The sequence below is a fragment of the Epinephelus fuscoguttatus genome, linkage group LG16, assembly GCF_011397635.1.
Source record: "Epinephelus fuscoguttatus linkage group LG16, E.fuscoguttatus.final_Chr_v1".
Taxonomy (NCBI): Eukaryota; Metazoa; Chordata; class Actinopteri; order Perciformes; family Serranidae; genus Epinephelus; species Epinephelus fuscoguttatus.
Genome location: NC_064767.1, coordinates 33,256,721 through 33,274,172, shown reverse-complemented (window position 1 = coordinate 33,274,172; position 17,452 = coordinate 33,256,721). Strand labels below are relative to the sequence as shown.

At 41.0% G+C, this 17,452-nt stretch overlaps 1 protein-coding gene across 1 annotated transcript; it reads right to left on the bottom strand.

The window, feature by feature from the left end:
- Positions 1–2,045: 2,045 nt before the first annotated feature.
- LOC125903601 (RING finger protein 122-like) lies at positions 2,046–15,985 on the bottom strand. The gene is made up of 6 exons (XM_049600617.1): positions 15,047–15,985; positions 10,303–10,453; positions 8,060–8,102; positions 7,915–7,956; positions 5,769–5,851; positions 2,046–4,692 (listed from the first exon to the last, which is right to left on the bottom strand). The coding sequence occupies exons 1-6, from the start codon at positions 15,069–15,071 to the stop codon at positions 4,572–4,574; spliced, it is 465 nt and encodes a 154-aa protein (XP_049456574.1). The 5' UTR covers positions 15,072–15,985; the 3' UTR covers positions 2,046–4,571.
- Positions 15,986–17,452: the final 1,467 nt, after the last annotated feature.

Genomic DNA, 17,452 nt, shown 5'->3' with positions numbered 1-17,452 from the left:
CTTTTTTTGTTGTTGTAACATGTCTCTCTGTGGTTTTGTGTCTTTTTTTGTGCTTATTTTGTGTCTCAATTTTTAGGCTCCATGTAATTGTTGTTGTTCTTTTTGTAGTTATTTTTTGTCTGGTTGTTTTTCCCCTTTGTGTAGTCATTTTGCATTGCTTTCTAGGTGTGTCTTTTTGTAGTCATTTTGTGTATTTGTGGTTATTTTGCCCCTTTTCGTAGTTTTTGTGAGCCTCTTTGTGTCTCCATGCAGCTGTTTCGCATCTCTTAGTAGTTGTTTGTGTCTCTTTGTGGTCATTTTATGTTTCTTTCTCTTAAATGTCCTTTTTAATTGTATTTAAATTTCCTTTTATAATGTGTTTCTTTTGCACTTTGCCTCCATGTTTTTGATATTTATGTAAAACACTTTGCATTGCCTTACTCCTTAAATGTGCTATGTAAATGAACTTGCCTTGCCTTTTTGTGGTTGTATCGAGTGTCCTGGTGGTTGATGTGTCTCTTTGAGTGACATTTTGTAGGTAGAGGCCAGGGAGGGCCCTGACACTTTGGGCCCCTGGGCCAGTGTCTGATGGGCTCATTCAGTAGTCCAGGTATCCATAGCCAAGAATTCCATTTGCATAGCCAGTGTGTATCTATATCCCCAGTGTAAGCTGTATATTCCTGCATGTCCTGGCAATGCTGAAATAGGGCGTTAACTCAAACAGGTCTACTCAATTATTGTGCTAAAGTTTATGTACCAAATGTGTATTTAGCAGTTTTATAAATCCTAAAAACCGAAAATAATAAGTCCAAGTCTAAAACTGATAGGTCAAAACTGACTCACATGGAGCTCAAAATGCAGTCTCCTGCATTAGAGTCCTACGCATCTCACATCTATCTATCACATCTTCCCTCCTAGATTGGCTTTGTTGCTTTTTATACTATGTCACCTGACTTTCTGGCAGAACATTTTTGGATTTGAGCTTGTAAATTTACCACTTTGATCAAGGAGAATTTGAACATGAGAACATGACGAGTACTACCAATTAAAGTACGCAGTGGGATACATAGTACCATGTTATAGGGATGGCTGTAAAAAGCCAAACAGCTGCAGAGTGACTGTTAATGAAAAAACCCAAACCTATAAACACCTATAACCTAACCTGTAACCTACATTTTCACAAAATAACAAAATTTTCAGCCTCATGGCACCACAGAATGATGTCAGGGGATCACTATTAGTAGCAGTCAGTAGGATTCATCCTCTGGGGATCATGAATATCTCTACAAAATGTAATGACAATTCATCTGGTAGTTGTTGAGAATACAGAAAGGCAAGCAAATCACCAGATAAAAGTTGGCATTGCACATTTTGTGCAAACCACAGATACGTTACATTATTTTTCAGCAGATACACTGAAACTTAATGTTTCTCAACAGCACTGATGTGAATGTGTGGTTAGATTTGGCACAAAAACCACTTGGTTATGGTTAGGACTAGATTATGTTTTGGCTCAAAACACCCAAATTTGGTGGCACAAAAGCTGCTGAAAAAGCAGGGATGGGTAACTGAAAAACACCCAGGTTCTGTGGTTCAAAAGCCACTGGGACACCCCACCACGTGTCAGTAAGGACACCCAGGCTGGATGCTGCAAACACTGGTGAACACACCATAAGGGGTCACCAAAACACAACTGGTGTTGTTGTTTGTTGGTTTCAGACATCTGCAGTTGTCTGCAGCTTGGCAAACGTCACACCCTCCACCATCCACCAAACTACGTCACTTTACAAACACTAATATGCTGTGTATGAGATGGACAAATGTAACGTGTCTGTGTTTGCAGAAACGTATAATGCTAACATTTTCTTCTAGGCTGAGTAAGGAGTTATCATTCAGTCTGGATCAGAGCGGTGGACTGACTGACCAACAGACAGGACTTCTGTCACTCTCTCACACACACACACACACACACACACACACACACACACACACACACACACACACACACACAAAGTTGGTAAGCTCAACCAACGTTACCTAAAACAAAGATAGGGCACCGGCAGGACAATAGTATAACCTTTTCATATATTATCATGACAACATACAGATAAATTGTCAACATGTAGCAAAAGTACAAAAAAAGACATGGATCCAAATGACCATATCAAAACACCGGTTATATATTTTTTTTTTCTAAAGTCAGAAATTTTAAAAGCATTTACAATTTACACAGTACTCATAATATATTACATGGTAGATACATATAGAAGATTATGTTTATGATGCACCTCACTCAGACAAGAAACCAGCTCAAACAGGCTCTTCATATCAGTGCAGTGTGTCTATTTATATCACTACAGTACAGAGCAGTTCTTAGACATATGATTTCATCCATCCCACTGGCAACAATGACATCCAACTATTTGACAAATGACAGTCAAAGTGTTTAAGCATCACTGACACACAATACCTTTTACTGAAAGTCAGTTATGACTGATAACGGATACAAAACAGTTCCTTAAAAATAACTTAAAAACAATGTATATACTTTATGTGTTATTTTACTGGTTGAGTCACTTAGGACCCTTAGTCGTAGCTGCACACGCATGTGACAGCATCTTTTCTATTAGATCCTCTATGACTCCACTGTCTTACCATTTAGGACTTCACTACACTCATCTTGGCAACACACTGTAGGACGGAGCTGACCGCCTGTGAGACAATGAAAGACTGCAGCCAAAGTACACACAGCCCCAGTTCTTGTTAGTTTACAAATATCATCTTTTCTATAACTCCACTCCACTCCACTCATTACAGTCTCTGCATTTGCCATTAAATTTGGGGCAGCAATGAGCCAAAGGAGGTTGTGATATCTTCAAAGCTGGTGTCTGGTGTCATTCCAAGCTCCAGGCTCTTAAGTTGTGGTGAAAGACCAAGACACATCATATTCATGTGGCGCTGCGTGTCATTTTTGGGCAAAGTGAAAACTAGCAGACGGGAGTTTGTCATACAAACACTTTTCAGAGGCAGAGCTGCTCTGGGGGCAGAAATAATCTCATTAGTTAGGTTACAGCAGGAACTCCACATCAACATCCTGAACATGCTGAGGGACCAACACAACTGTTTGGGTGACACAGATGTGGAAGGTGTCTTATCTGACCCTGCTTGCTACTCGACCTGGGAGTTTAAACCTTTCACAACTAGCTGGTGCCTCTACACTCTGATAATGATGCCAACAACACGTTTTTGGTGATGATGCCAGACAGCCCAAGGCATCAATTGGTTGCATCCATGTCAGCATAGCTTGTTGGGTAGGGAGCTAAATAAAGCTCTAAATTTAGGCTAAACTTTGGCGAGTAAACAACTGGCATAACCCATTTTCAAAGGGGTCTCTTGTACTCTCACCTCAAGATATCAGAGTGAAAATGGGCTCTATTGGTACCCTCAAGTCTCCCCTAAACTTGAGAAGGCTTGTTCCCAGTAAATACTTTGTTCCTTACAATCGGTTAACTCCCTCAAATCAAAGCTGTGTAATTGTCTTTTTAAGGAAAAACAGACAACCAGCCTATTTGAAGAATACTGAATCACCTACCATGTATTAACACAGTATTGTTGTGGAGCTCAAAATATTGGTATGGGTGTTAGTATTAGTCTGTACACATCAGATAATTAGTATTATTAACTGTAAAATAAGAAACCAAAGTACATCAGTATGTGTTTCCCTCACCCTCCATATTGGCATAGCCTAATTCACAACTAGCCATACTACGACAGCATAATTGAATTCCTGAAATTTAGTTATGGCTTTTGGTTTTGGTGTGCCACCCCAAGATTTTTAGCGGTCCCCTCTGGCCACCCCAGTGAAAGATTTCTGGAAGCGCCACTGCAGTGGATGAAGCTGACCTCAGTTTTCCTGCAGGATGAGCAACTGATTAAACTGAAACCCATTTAAAAAGGCTAGCAGTAGCACTCTTGCTACCAAAATAGAAATTTGTGATGTCCATAATATTCAGAAGGAGCTTTCTGAAGCCTGGAGCTTAGGACTTATGTCTCACTGTTAACTTGGCAGTTAAGTGGAGCCAGATAATCAGGACTAATTGTCAACAATTGTTCACTTATTGATTATTTCCTACAGTGCATAACTTACATTTAATGAGTAAAGTGGGATTTGGACACGCATCAGTCCTCATCATTGTGTGCCGATGCTGACAGGTGTAGCATCTCATTTAGAGGAGCTGTAGCTTTAAGGCACTTAGCTTAAGCATCTGGTTATATGTGCTGCAGTATCTAGGCTTTATAGTTAGCCTTAATCTGCTATCATGAGTGTCATATCACGTATTAGTGAAGGGTCATTACCATCACCACCTCTAAGTGTTATAATCTCCCCCTACATAGTTTACCAGGTAGGCTCTTTGGCTCTGCACTTAAGGTTTACCCCAGACAATTATATCTCTTCTACTTCCAGAGTAGTTCTGCCTAAAAGATGTTTGCATTAATAAAACTCCAATCTGTTAGACGGTGAAACAGGCTCTTTAGTGACAGGTGTCAACTGACTAGAGAACATGAAGTGCTGCTGGACATGTGTTCTCCTCTCAGACCTCCAGGAGACTCTGTGGCCGCTCAGGTGCTTGCGGGGGGTCAGGCTGGAGGCGGCAAATGGGCTTATTGCACATGGGGCAGACACTGCGGATCTCTAACCATTTTAGCAGACACCTGAGAAAAGCAGATAGATGACAGACGTATTACATTGTTTTGTCATTTTAAAGGCTGACAAAGTATGCAAAGTTACACAGAGGTGGATCTAGACGGGAATTTCAGGAATCAAGTGGAGAAAAGGAAGTTCAAACAGCCAAACAGTTACAAACAGGGCTGAACAGACAGAGATACAGGATATGTACACAGATCAAAGGTACTGGTGATACAGGTACAGAAATGTCAGTCAGAAAGACAAGCAAACCGGTCTAAAAGACTGTTGTCAATGTCACACCTACGCTGCAGGGCAAAAACAGGTCTCAGTTGCTCAAAGCATGCTCAAACATGCAAGGACGCAGGGACAGGCATTGGAAATTAGAAGGAGCTATAAATGTTGTGACACACTGCATTGCATAATTGTTTCACAATTCTCTGTGTAGGCTATATTGCATTTGTGCCCATCAAATACACATTATATGAATGAAAATGGAATTTGCTTGTCATTTTCTGCAGCGCACCCTGAAAACATTTCTCAATACCCTTTTCTAAATATCACTGCTTCTCTGACTGCTTCAGCTGTTAATTTGAAGGCAGAGATCCACCATGCAGTGGAATTTATGAGCCATTCCTTCAAACTGGTTAGTCAAGATTTTTGCTTATCAATAAGTCTTTACAGATGTCTTTTAGATGCTAAGAAATAAAGGCTATCACTCCATCCATTATCTATAACCGCTTAACCTATACAGGGTCACCTGGGGCTGGAGCCAATCTAAGCTGACAGTGGAGAAATCAATGCTAGAATAATTTTTTTTTAAAAAGGCCTATGGAGCCACAGACACACAGGCTGTTCAAACAGTGCTATTCCACATGGTTTCAACTGACAATTGTTTTCATCTTCAGTCTCAAACATAATGTGCGAGTCAGTAAAATTAGCTGCATAATTAGCAAGTTGTGACAAAGCTAAACAAATGAATCCAGTCTTGGTTTTTTCATTTGACTGTAACTTGGAAATGTAGTTTGCATGTTCTCAAATACGGAGTCAGCTGTTCAATTTCATCAAAGCTTGAAAAATTACCAAGCCAGGTTGTAGAACTTACTTCTTGTGAAAAGCATGGGAACATGGACACACTCCAAGCTCGTCCCTGCTGCGAAACTCCTCTAAACACACCGCACATGTTTGCTGAAAGTAGAGATAATGGGTTTTAAAATCAGTTCATGACCAACACCTGAACCATTTTCAGTTAATACACTGCATCCTGATACAAGCACTATCATAACTCCTCAGTAAACAGCAATTACAAAGTCAGAACTATAATGCATCCACTCAAAAGCTACTACTGGGGGATTTTTTGTTCTAAAATAATCACCAATAAAACTTTCCATGACTGCACTGCAGTACTATGATCACTGCCATCTGTACTACCAATCTTGACAATATTCTGTTTTTGCATTTGGTATACAAGAAATAAGCATGCTTCACCCTTTTAACCTCCAGGTGATGACAGAGAAAGCCCACTAATATGTCAGACTAGCCCAATGCCAATATTAAATTTGATTCCAAAGATTAACGGAGCCGTATGCAACATTCAGATCATATCTATGATTCAGAGACTGAGCCAAGACTGCCTGCAGCACAAAAAGGGCTGACAACAGCAACAGTGCTGACAGAGCTAACAGTAACCCCTTTTACACTGCCTCTCCATGGCAGGAATTTAATTTCGTTATGCCACTTTGCCGTTCTGTATAAACGATACAGTGACAGAATGGGGTAGACAGTCTCGACTTTAAGGCGGCATTGGAGGTAGTAACAGCGCCGAAACAATGTCTGTATGAACTGAACAGCCAGCAGGACGGTATCATAGGGCAGCATTGCACATTTTGATGACGTGTTATGCGTGCAACTCATCATGGGAGATTTAAAAAGTAGCTGATAGGAGTCAGCAGCTAACCCAAAGAAGAACAACAGTGGCCAAAAATTGGGTATACAAAGAAGTTTGGGAGCTCCTTAGCCTCAAGGGGAGGACGAGATTAGCCGCCATGAAACAGGGACGGTAAATGTTGTTATTGCCATGTTATGCCATTGTTGTTTAGAGAAAGCTGCCCACGCACGCCCATATGTTATATGTCATGCTTGAGGCCGACACTGTTGTGTTATACGTCGCACCTGTCACACCTCTTTTGATTCTGCGATGCCAGCATGCTCACTGGACGCTGGAGTGGAATGATGCTGACATTGTTTGGTTCTGTGTAAAAATGAAAGGCGGCATAAAGAAGGAACTTCATAGCGGTCCTATAGCATGATCTATATAGCTCAAAGGGCTGGTGTTAACAAGCGGGGAAACGGAAGGTAGGTGTTATGCTTCCACTGTAATTAGCTAGTCAGATGAATACACACACTGGAACATTCGTGCTCTCACATGCACAAGTGACCGGACCAGCTACCAAACGACTAACAGAGAAGCTCGAATTAGAGGGAGCGTACCTTTCTTCTCTGGTCAAGAGGCCATATATCACATAGCAAATAGTGGTTTACTGCTATACTAATGCTCTGAATGCTGTATAGAGCTCCTTTAATGCTTATTTTTTTGAGAAGATCTTCTCACAGCTCCCACTACTTACAGTTAGCTGCTAGCTGTGAGTAGCTCTTATCTCTGTTGTTTGAATTTGTCTGACAATACCACTTTCTGAAATTACACTAACTGTGCTACATAGTCAATTCAGTTTTCTCACTTTATCGAAACCTGGTCACAATTAGGCCTATTTTGTAGTATGAAACTAGAACATGGCTTATTACGCAGCCAGAGGAACTGTCACACGAGTGCTACAGTGTACAAGGGAGTAGCTAGCTGCTGTGTCTAGCCAAGCATACAGAACCACATTTAAAAATAGCCTAAATTAAGTATGGTAACTTAAAAGGAATATCATAGGATGTTTGGTTGCGTGGTTATCCTCTGAACTTCAGTGAAAGTTGGACCAGGCCAGCAGTGACTCAGATGGTGATTGCATGTGTGACATTTTTACACTGTAATTGGACAACTTTGCCAACAGTAATGGTGAAAAAATATCGTTTTTTCAAGCAAATTGTAGCTCATTACAGCATTAAACTTGCTGCGAAAAGAACTCTTGCAATCACTTCATTTTGCAACATTTTAAACACTTGAATCATTAGACTTCAGTGTATTTTTCCACATTCATTAGCCATTTAGCATTTGGCTCATCCCATTCACTCTAAATTCAACTTACACCAAGAAGGCTCAGTTTCTTCCCCGCTCCTTTCAAAACAACCTGTTGACAAGAATGCATATGTGAGAAAACGCAGACAAAAAAAACATACGAATATAGTGTGAATTGGACACTTGTCAAACTGGATTTAGAATTAACACGTTACCTCATTATAACCATACTGTTCTCTTGCACCTTGTCGCTTGAGTCTGTGAAACACAAAAACAAACTTATGCTGTAATTCAGAGTCGTACAAATTCCTATTATGTGCCTGGTGCTCCATATCTGTCTTCTTTCTTCAGGACATGTCCTGTCATGCAGTATGAATCAGCTGAGATACTGCGTCAAGCAGCCCTGGAATTCACACAATGCCAAATTCAAGTAACAGCCTGTGCTTCTGCACTCACCATGAGCAGGTCTTTAACTCTTTAAAGAGCGTGCCCTTGCAGTAGAATTATTACTGAAGTTTTGTTTTATGAAGTTAACCATAGATTGGTGAAATAATAAAGGGGTTATCAATATTTTGGGCTCAGTGAACAAGTGATGTTTTTATTCATAATTGAGATTTCACATAGGCAACTAGGCTTCTAAGTGTGTGTTTGAAACACACTTTTGCCATCACTAAATAAATCTACCAACTTAACATAATCTCTCAGTCTTTTATATTTTTCTCAGATATCCTTCTGGCAGCAAAATAAATCAACAAAGCAAAATTTCCTTAGCCAAGGCAAAACTCTGAACAGGTTTTTCCTGAAGTCCTGGAGGCTGACAGCAGTTCATTGACCCAATCCAAACCTGTCTGTAACTGACTAGAGCAGTGATCACTTGAACCTTTGTCATTTGTCAAACAATAGACAATATATTATGTAATACAATGAGAGACCCCTGCACTGACAAATTACTTGTATTAACTGAGTGTAGTTTATTGAAATATTAAAACTCAGAATGTACTGAGTATGGATCACTTGCTCTCCCTCTTTACAGGTAAAAACAACATCTCTATTGTACGCAAGGAGTTCAGGTATGCTCTCTTAGGGCTGTTGAGAGAACAGATTATCACTAATTTATGCATAAGTGGTTGAGAGAAAGTGGAAACAACAAAAGAGAAGACTATGGGAGGAATTTTCCTTTGAGGCAGATTTCACAGCATGTTTGACTTAAACTAGAATGAAGTCTCCCGTCAGAGGTGGATGAATTTGACTAAATGCTGTTGGATTTGTAGGAACATGCTAACTCTTGTCCAGAACAGCAATCAGACTGTGTGAGTCCTGTGCAGGAGCAGGGCCGGAGCCATAAACATTCGCGCCTAAGTCCAAACCTAGGGGGGTCCAGGGGCATGGTCGCCTGGGGAAAATGTCCCCTATTTACAGCAGTATTTTTTAAGCCATTTGCTAAAACAGAATGCCTAAAATTCTGTACATCATTTCAGAAAAAACATAATAATTTCCAAAGAAAAAAATCAACCCGTAGAGCCTACATCCTATTTTGTATTTAATTGTTCTACAACTGTCTTCATTATGGCATTAAATATTAATACCATTAATTCATTCATTAGTTTATAATCACTTATAAATAAGAATTTTTGTGTTTTCGTTACCTTAGAATGAGATGTTTATATCTACATACGTAGCAGGTCCTCTTCCACAGAGTCTGCCATTTTGGTTCTACAGTAGCCCAAAATGGACAAACCAAACACTGCCTCTAGTAAGGGTCATTTGCATTTTTGCTTCAAACATCACAGTTCTTCTACAGGGGTCGACAACTTTAACTATCAAAAGAGCCATTTTTGGCCAAAAAAGAAGAGTCTGGAGCCACAAAACATATTTGAGTCTCATAATAAAGGTTACACAACCTTTTAAGTTGAATTTAGCCTATCAACATTACCAAGAGAGCTAAATGAGCATTCTTTAATATGTGTTAGCACAAGGTGGCTATTCTGCAGTGGGCTATTTTTAATCATTTGGTACTTTAACTTTGCAGCATTGCCGATAAAAGCAAACAAATTTATCCATGCACTATACATGCACTATGCACAGCTAGCCTAGCTAGGAAGACTCAAGAATACCTTAGCAATCGCTAGTGATGTTTAGTGATGTTAGTGACGAAATGTTCAAACATTTTGTTAAAATTGGTGTATAGGCTACGCACTTTTACAGTTGATGAATATAAGAATCACTTTAGGCCTACAACAACAAACAAACTAAAGTCTACATACTGGACCTTTAACATGACTAACAGAATAACATTAACTTAATTATATTAGATTTAATTAAGGAATAGCAAAGTGGAATAAACAACTTGAGCATGTATTATCTGAATGAGACAAAGCTGAAGGTATTTTAAAAACCTAAAAGACTGGCTCAACCTCTGTACAGGAGCTCTAACTCAGCCTTTTCTGTTGTCGTGTACCTGAACAGGTAGCAGCAGAAGATGAGGGTGAGCATGAGGATGAAGAGGCCGATGCCCAGGATGATGATATAGACATTGAGCGGCAGGTGGAAGAGCTCCTCAGATGTCATTTTGCAGTTGGGATCGAAGTTCTGCAGATCACACTCACACCCTGAGAGGATGGGACACATGGAAAAACACATTATACAAAATGGAAAGAGGAGCAAAAAATATTATATTAATACAACTAAAACATGATTTGTATCACAGCAATCACAGATGACTCTCATAAGAGCATTCTGAGCTATCCATTTAATACATATTCATACCAGGACAAATATTAATGCATACTTGCGTGGAAGCAACCTTCCTACAGACAGTGAAGTATTATCAATCACGAAAACACGACAGCTATTTATCAAACTGCATGATATTCATGTATAATATTTTCATAAAAGGTTGGCATTGGTCAGTGTGAGTCTAAAGCATTTCAAGCTTGTCTTTACACAAAGAACAAGGCACTCGTGAACAAAGCCAAATGTTGGTAATAATGCAAATACACACTCATGTTTTCAAATGCACTTTGAAAGTATGTGAAAATGTAATTTTTTAGACATCAATAGCTACAGCAAACAAAGCTACAGCCAGTTATTTCACATGTAAGGAATGTTGCCCGCATCATGTGGCATTTGGAAGCTCAGCAGAAACAACAAAGAAAAAGTGTATGCCTTTCCACACACAGTGCATAAAGAGTGTTTTACACATGGCATTTTAAGACTGTGAATATATTTGAAAGCATTAAGAGAGCCATGCTGTTTATCACTTTGAATGATGTAAGCATAAATGGCTTGCAAAATGTGTAGTAGTGTGGATGAGCTTCCATATTTCGAGTCTTTATGAATTATCTGTTCTTGGGTTATTTCTTTTCTATCTTGGGTTCCCAAAGTGCCCAAACCCAAATGCCTGCTCTCATTGTGGGGTCCATACCAAAAATCTGGTCGCCTAAAAATATGACACTTTTTTTGGCATTTCAACTTAATTTCTGAGGTTAGAATTAGGTTTAGGTTTAGTTCTGATGGATACGACTAATTTACAAGGGAATGACATATTAAATTGTCCCCAGACAGAGTGAGACAAGCACTTCTGTGTGTCTTCTTACAGTAAACCTTTTCACTCTTAGCAGAGCAGATCATCCACAATGGCCTTTCACTGTATATTTTCCGTAATCTTTGTGTCCACTTGTTGAGACTCAACTTTGTCAGAGGCTTGACAGTGGTCCGCACTGGTCTTCGTGACAAACCTATCCCATCATACATCACCCTGTCTGTGTCCACCTTCTATGGCAGGGATGTGGTGTCTGTGTAACGTGTAAGGCCTGGCGCACATGCACCACACTGCATCTGTGAAGCCTCGTATTTCAAATTGCAATGTAATACTGCTAACACTGTAGGGATTCTTGAGCTGCACAAAGTGTTTCAACTTAAGCGAAAGTTACAGAGACAGTGTGCCATGGAGGTGCCTTATTTCTAATTTTGTGTTTGTGATAAGAAGTGTGGAAGAAAGGGAGCGAACTGAGTTGAAAATAACTGTTGTTTCTTTTTTCTTGCTGATATATTGAAACTGCAATTGGTTTTGCCACCATTTTTCTTGTAAAGTCAAGGTAAGCTTATAAAGAAAAACTAAGTAGTTGTACAGCAGCACTGAACATGCTTTTTCTCATTTGTTTACAAGGGATACACTCTCAATTTTGATAAGTATCTAGCTCTTACTCCTATGTGGTTTGAATGCACTTACTCTAAGTGGACAAAAGTGTCTGCCAAATGCATTTAATGGCTGTAATGTAAAATCTTAATAGCATAAATCCATAGAAACCAGAATCAAACTGAGTTTAGCTACAGAACAACAGAGTCTATGACAGCAGAATTGAGAATTTTGTTTCTACTATCCTCATAATGTTCAGTAGCTATACCAGGAGAGAAACCTTACACATATTTACAGAGTTCATAGATCCCACAGCAAAGCACCACTCCAACACTGCAAAGCACTTTCATGTGAACTTTTACAACCATCCTCGCGTCACACAGGAATGTGTTCCACTTCTTGGTCTGCGTCTTGGCCTAAGACTTGTTACTCGCTGGTGTCTGGGCTCGGGGAGAGAGACGTGTTTTCAGCCTGAGGGGTTTGAACATGGCCGTGTTCATTCCACGCAATGCACGTCAGCCTTAAACCGCAGCGGTTAACTATTTCTTAAGGTCAAGTGACACAACTTGTAACGTGGTGGTAACCTCCTGGTTCAAAAGTCACTTTTTAATGGAAAGGGGTCACGGCAGGACGGCGCAGTCTTCGGCAGTACAGTGGGGGGGTTAGAGGAGGGAGGGTTTGACAGGAGGGTTGGGAGAAGAAGGAAGCAGCTGTAATCTTAGCACTATGTTAGTAAATCATTGATAGTGGAGCGCTAAAAGGTAGGCCACTGTGCAAATGCATGCATGCAGTCTAGATAGGACTGTACCTGAACACTGTTAAACAGGAACAGTAGCTTTGGTTTGAATGTTTTGACTGGGAAATGACGGAACCTGATTGTGTAAAACCTACTTTGGAGATCTAAGCTGTTTTGCTGAATATGTTTAAAGTCGTATCAGTGGTAAACAGTATGGCTCTTACTGACTATGTCATAACTTTATGTATAAAATTTCACATTAGGATTGGGTTGTGGCAACTATTCATAAATCTAGCGTTAAATTTGTGTGGAGAGTTATTCGGTCTTAACTACTAGCTAGGAAGGATGCAATCTAAAATATTAACAATATACATCCATTTTCAAGTCACTTCTTTTACTCTAAAATCTGAACATATTGTATGTTAGCAAACTAAAATTATACCAGGCAGCTACTTGGTCTAAATATTTAGTAACAACTAATCTCTATGGAAGATAGTAGTTACCTCAATGTAACTCCAGTTCTATGAGTACGTGTATAACCCACTAACAGCCTTCACTATTGGTTTACTCCATTATGGCACCACCTCAGCACCCTAAAACAGATGTTTACACTCACTGCCCAGTCAGGAGGTGGCATGCATGCCCTTCAAAACAGTGGCACACTAGTTACTTGGCTCCCTTTTGAGCTCAGCACTAAAGTAACCAGTTTAGAATCATAACCAATTACCTGTGTGGGAGCCTGGTTGTGCGCTCCTGCACATCTGGCACCGTTAGATCACAAGTGAATGTGGGTGATTATAATGAAGATGGCCAGAGACATCTACTCGCCTTGTGCCACTTCCTTGTCAGTATGGTAAACACTACATGCAGGTGATAAACAGTCCATCATGGAGGATCTGAGCTATCACCCGGCACTGTGCCCAAGCTTCCTCTTCTGGGGAGAGGAGACCCAACCCCAACGCTGAAGTTCCTAGGTTGATCTTAATTGGTGAAATGAGGCACGCAGGCAGGGGAGACCGCAAGCATCCCATCACACCATCCCTGGTTGAGTGTCTCTAATCAGCACATACATTACAAACTAAGAAACAACCTGTGCTGTAGAGTAGTGCTGCCACTCTCATTCCTTTCAAGTCAACAAGTTTAGCAGAAGAGTCTGAAGCTGATACAGGCTGCATGCATCCTGCTGGGTCCTGACGGCAAATAACTGGGACAGTCCAAGGAAACATGGCCACCATAGTCTGTACATAGGTTACCTTGACCACTGTAGGGTGAGCCAACAAGGTAAGTGCTGCCACTTGCTAGTGCTAAACCAGATTAGTAAGTGCTACTACGTCCTGATTTGGCTAGAGTTAGCCAGCTAGTGTTAGCTAGTAATGTTGCCTGAGCAGCACTAGCCTAATAGTCGACAGAAACTAACTCAGTCATCTGGGCATAGGCGGCAAAAAAACCTTTGTTCCTGAGGTTAAATTGTGTATCATTGTCTTACAACAACTCCTCCTACCTAAATCTAACCAGCCCAAGCAATGAAGGTGATGATGAGTACTAGAAAGTCAGAGGGAGATTAGGGTGGGTTGTACTTTTGCTATCCTAGGAAACACAAATTTTTGTTTCAGAGGAAATGTTGCATCAATGCCAGCAGTGAATAGCGAGTCAGTTAGGAAAGCAGCTTGCTAGCCAGTGTTAAACTAAATAAGCAAATGCTAACAAGTCATGGTGTAACCAGAGTTGGTCAGCTAGTGGAGCTAGTGAGGTAGCTTAAGCGTCACTATCCTAGCAGTTAGTGGAAGTGTTCAGTGGCATATGTTGTCAGCAAGGCAGCAGGAATACAGGAACCTCCTCTCAGATTTGCTGCCCATCTCCCTCCTGGTATGACTAGTCTACCATGGCTAGTTAGCCACCAATGCCTCCCTCCCCAGCTTTGAGGAAAGCAGAGGAGGTGAGCAGGCTGAAATAGTAAGGACAAACTTCAACTGAACCTGCCTAGAAGGACATCTCGGCAACACCAGAGTGACAAAGGTTTCACCGAGTGCTGTCTGCACTCAAGGCGGCTGAGTGGCAAAGAGAACCTAGCGACAGGTGTGCTGGTGTTTTTAAAGGTATGTCTGCTGGCACCTGATCAGGCAATGAGTGCAAAGATTTGTTTTGGGGTGCCTAGGTGGAGCCTTGATGGGTTAAACCTGTTAGAGGGCGAAGCACAAGCAAAATAGAACTAGTTTGTGTGGTGCAACCCTGTTTAACTATACTTAAATCTCCACTTAGTAAACACATCATTACAAGGCTTAGCTTGAACTTAGGAAAAAATTGTACAACCAGTTCCAGGACACTTACCGTAACACCATTGGACAGGATGCATCAAATGGGCAAATGTTCAGTTGACAAACCCTCGGGATCTTTGGGGTCGTGACCTCTCTGATATCACAAAGTCTGGTTTCCACCAAAGCACAACTTGTACATTCACTACTTTTTAGGTTCAGACTAGTTTAACCCTAATGGAAGGGCGGATGTGCAGTGAGTTAAATCCTTGTGGTCTGGAGTAAGCAGATCTGATTAAAGACTCCCAGTTTCTCAAGAAGACATTACCCAAATAAGCAGCTGCTCATTTGAACCTCAGTCTGCAGTGATGATTTGCCACTGAGAGACAAAGACAACAGTCTTGGAGATGAATCTGTGAGCTCTGTGGATAAAAAGACACCAACGTCCTTGACTATATGAGGAAATATACTCCAAATCCCTTCCAGGACACTGGTTATGTACCTCTAGCCGTGTGCAGTCCCTGCTTTTTTGTTTTGTCTCTCCTTCAAAACATTGTCACGAGGCTCTCCCTTCCTTCATCCTCTTCTTTTCTCTTCTCCCTTCCTTTCTTCTCTCTCCTCTGTCCTCTCTTTTCAGATTTCCACGTCGCTTTCCTCCTCCCTGGCTGTGAAAACCTGCCGTGGCCAATTATGGAGAGACAAAGGGAAGGACATGGATGGGTTTCCCGGCAGCACGACCAGCCAACCAGGCAGGCAGAGAGACAGGCAGGCAGCCTCAGTGTTCCTGCGGAAAGCAACGTCTCATCTCTTCCCTTGCCTTCCTGCTCTGAACAAAGAACACAGGGAGGTATATAACACAGGAAGACAATGCTGCCAATGTTAATTCAGATCCAGGATCTCCTCTCTTCTCCTGTATTTCCTTCTCACATTCACTGTCCTCCTCTCCCCTTCCTCGTCTCTCTTCTCCACTTCTCGTCTACAGCCCTCAGTTTGTAAACAGATCCCTGCTCATGTGATTCGCTGTCTGCATCACAGCTCTGCTTTCACCGCCCCCTCCTTCCCTCTTCCTCCCTCCCTCTCTCCTCCCTCCCTCCCGTCCGCCTGCCTGCCCTCCCTTTACCTCTCGCCCCTCTGGGTTTTTACTTCCAACCCCCCACCCCCCCTTCCTTTGCAGCTGCAAGCTATTATTGCAGTAGCTGCAGAGCAGATGGCAGACAGGCAGATGTGGAAACAGGCGTGGTGAGAGGCTGTGATAGGATAGTTATAAGGTAGTTTGATTGATTACATACTATTTGTAGAATTGGTTGATACCAACTTTTATTAAAAAAAAACTCTCTCATTGTTTTTAAAGATCATAACCTGAACTGATTCAGATAGGGAACTAATCCACTTACACCAAGGCTGGACTATAAACTAGGCAAAGTAGGCAACTGCCTCAGGACCCCAGACAATCAGAACAGGCAGTTTGTGGTAACATTATTAATTGTAAATATGTTTGTTAATACTGTAATCACCATTGAAGTGCATTATAAACTGAAATGATAGCAGCCTAAAGGTGACACCATGGATGTATAAAGAGAACTGGATACAGCATTAGACATGGGGCTCCTGAAAACTGTACAGTGGTGCATGTAGCCAAAAAAAGGTTTGACTTCCCAGTTAAAAATTACCAGGATCTCCTGGATTGCTGTGAACAAGCACACAAGAGTCTTCTGCCAACTGCGAAGCTAACTCTCAGTTTAGCCCTTTGCTAACTTGAATGGGGATAAAAGGATTTAATTTTGCAGCCCTTCTATATCTTCAAAAAAAATTCAAACCAAATGGATCACATCTCAATGGTGAAACAAGTAATTTCCCAGAGATTGTGATGCTTAAAAAATGTATCCATTGATTTACAGGTGTCTCTTTCCAGTTAAGTCTGTGGGAAAAGGTCTTTTTGGGCCAAATGGCATCACATGATGGACCAGGAAGTTGCAGTTACACAGTTTGGCCACTAAGTCAAATTGGCATCAAAGTCTGCTGCACTTCCTGGGGGCCTGGGTGACAAGTGTAGAACACCTGAACTTGAGGCTCCCATCCTAGAGTGTAGCTGTGTAACATGTAACAATATGTATATATATAAATTCACAGGAAGAGGCATGGGTAAAAATGAACTTCGTGCAGGCAGGCAGCGGGTGATTACAAAAAAATATATTTTTTTAAATTTTCAGAATAAAAGAAAAGATGTGCAGTACATGTGTAATATTTTGACATCTAAATCATTATTATCAAGCTGCAGTTCCTTTTATTTTGAAAGTCAGTGACACAAGTTGAACCTTTGACGCTGTTGTCACATTCGTCAACGACATGGAGAAAAAAGTGAAACTTTGCAGCATGAAGATGAGGTGGCAGACTACACCACATCAAGTTCAAGGCACCCATGGGGGATCATTTTGAGGTTTTATGGTGGTGAAAGAAGCGTGCTAAAATATTTCCTAACCTA

Excerpts from the sequence above, each read along its gene's own strand:
- LOC125903601 (XM_049600617.1), bottom strand. The coding sequence starts at position 15,071 with ATGCATCCTGTCCAATGGTGTTACG. Across the intron at positions 10,454-15,046 it reads TCCTGTCCAATGGTGTTACG|GGTGTGAGTGTGATCTGCAG; the intron begins GTAAGTGTCCTG and ends CCATCCTCTCAG. Across the intron at positions 8,103-10,302 it reads TTCTGCTGCTACCTGTTCAG|ACTCAAGCGACAAGGTGCAA; the intron begins GTACACGACAAC and ends TGTGTTTCACAG.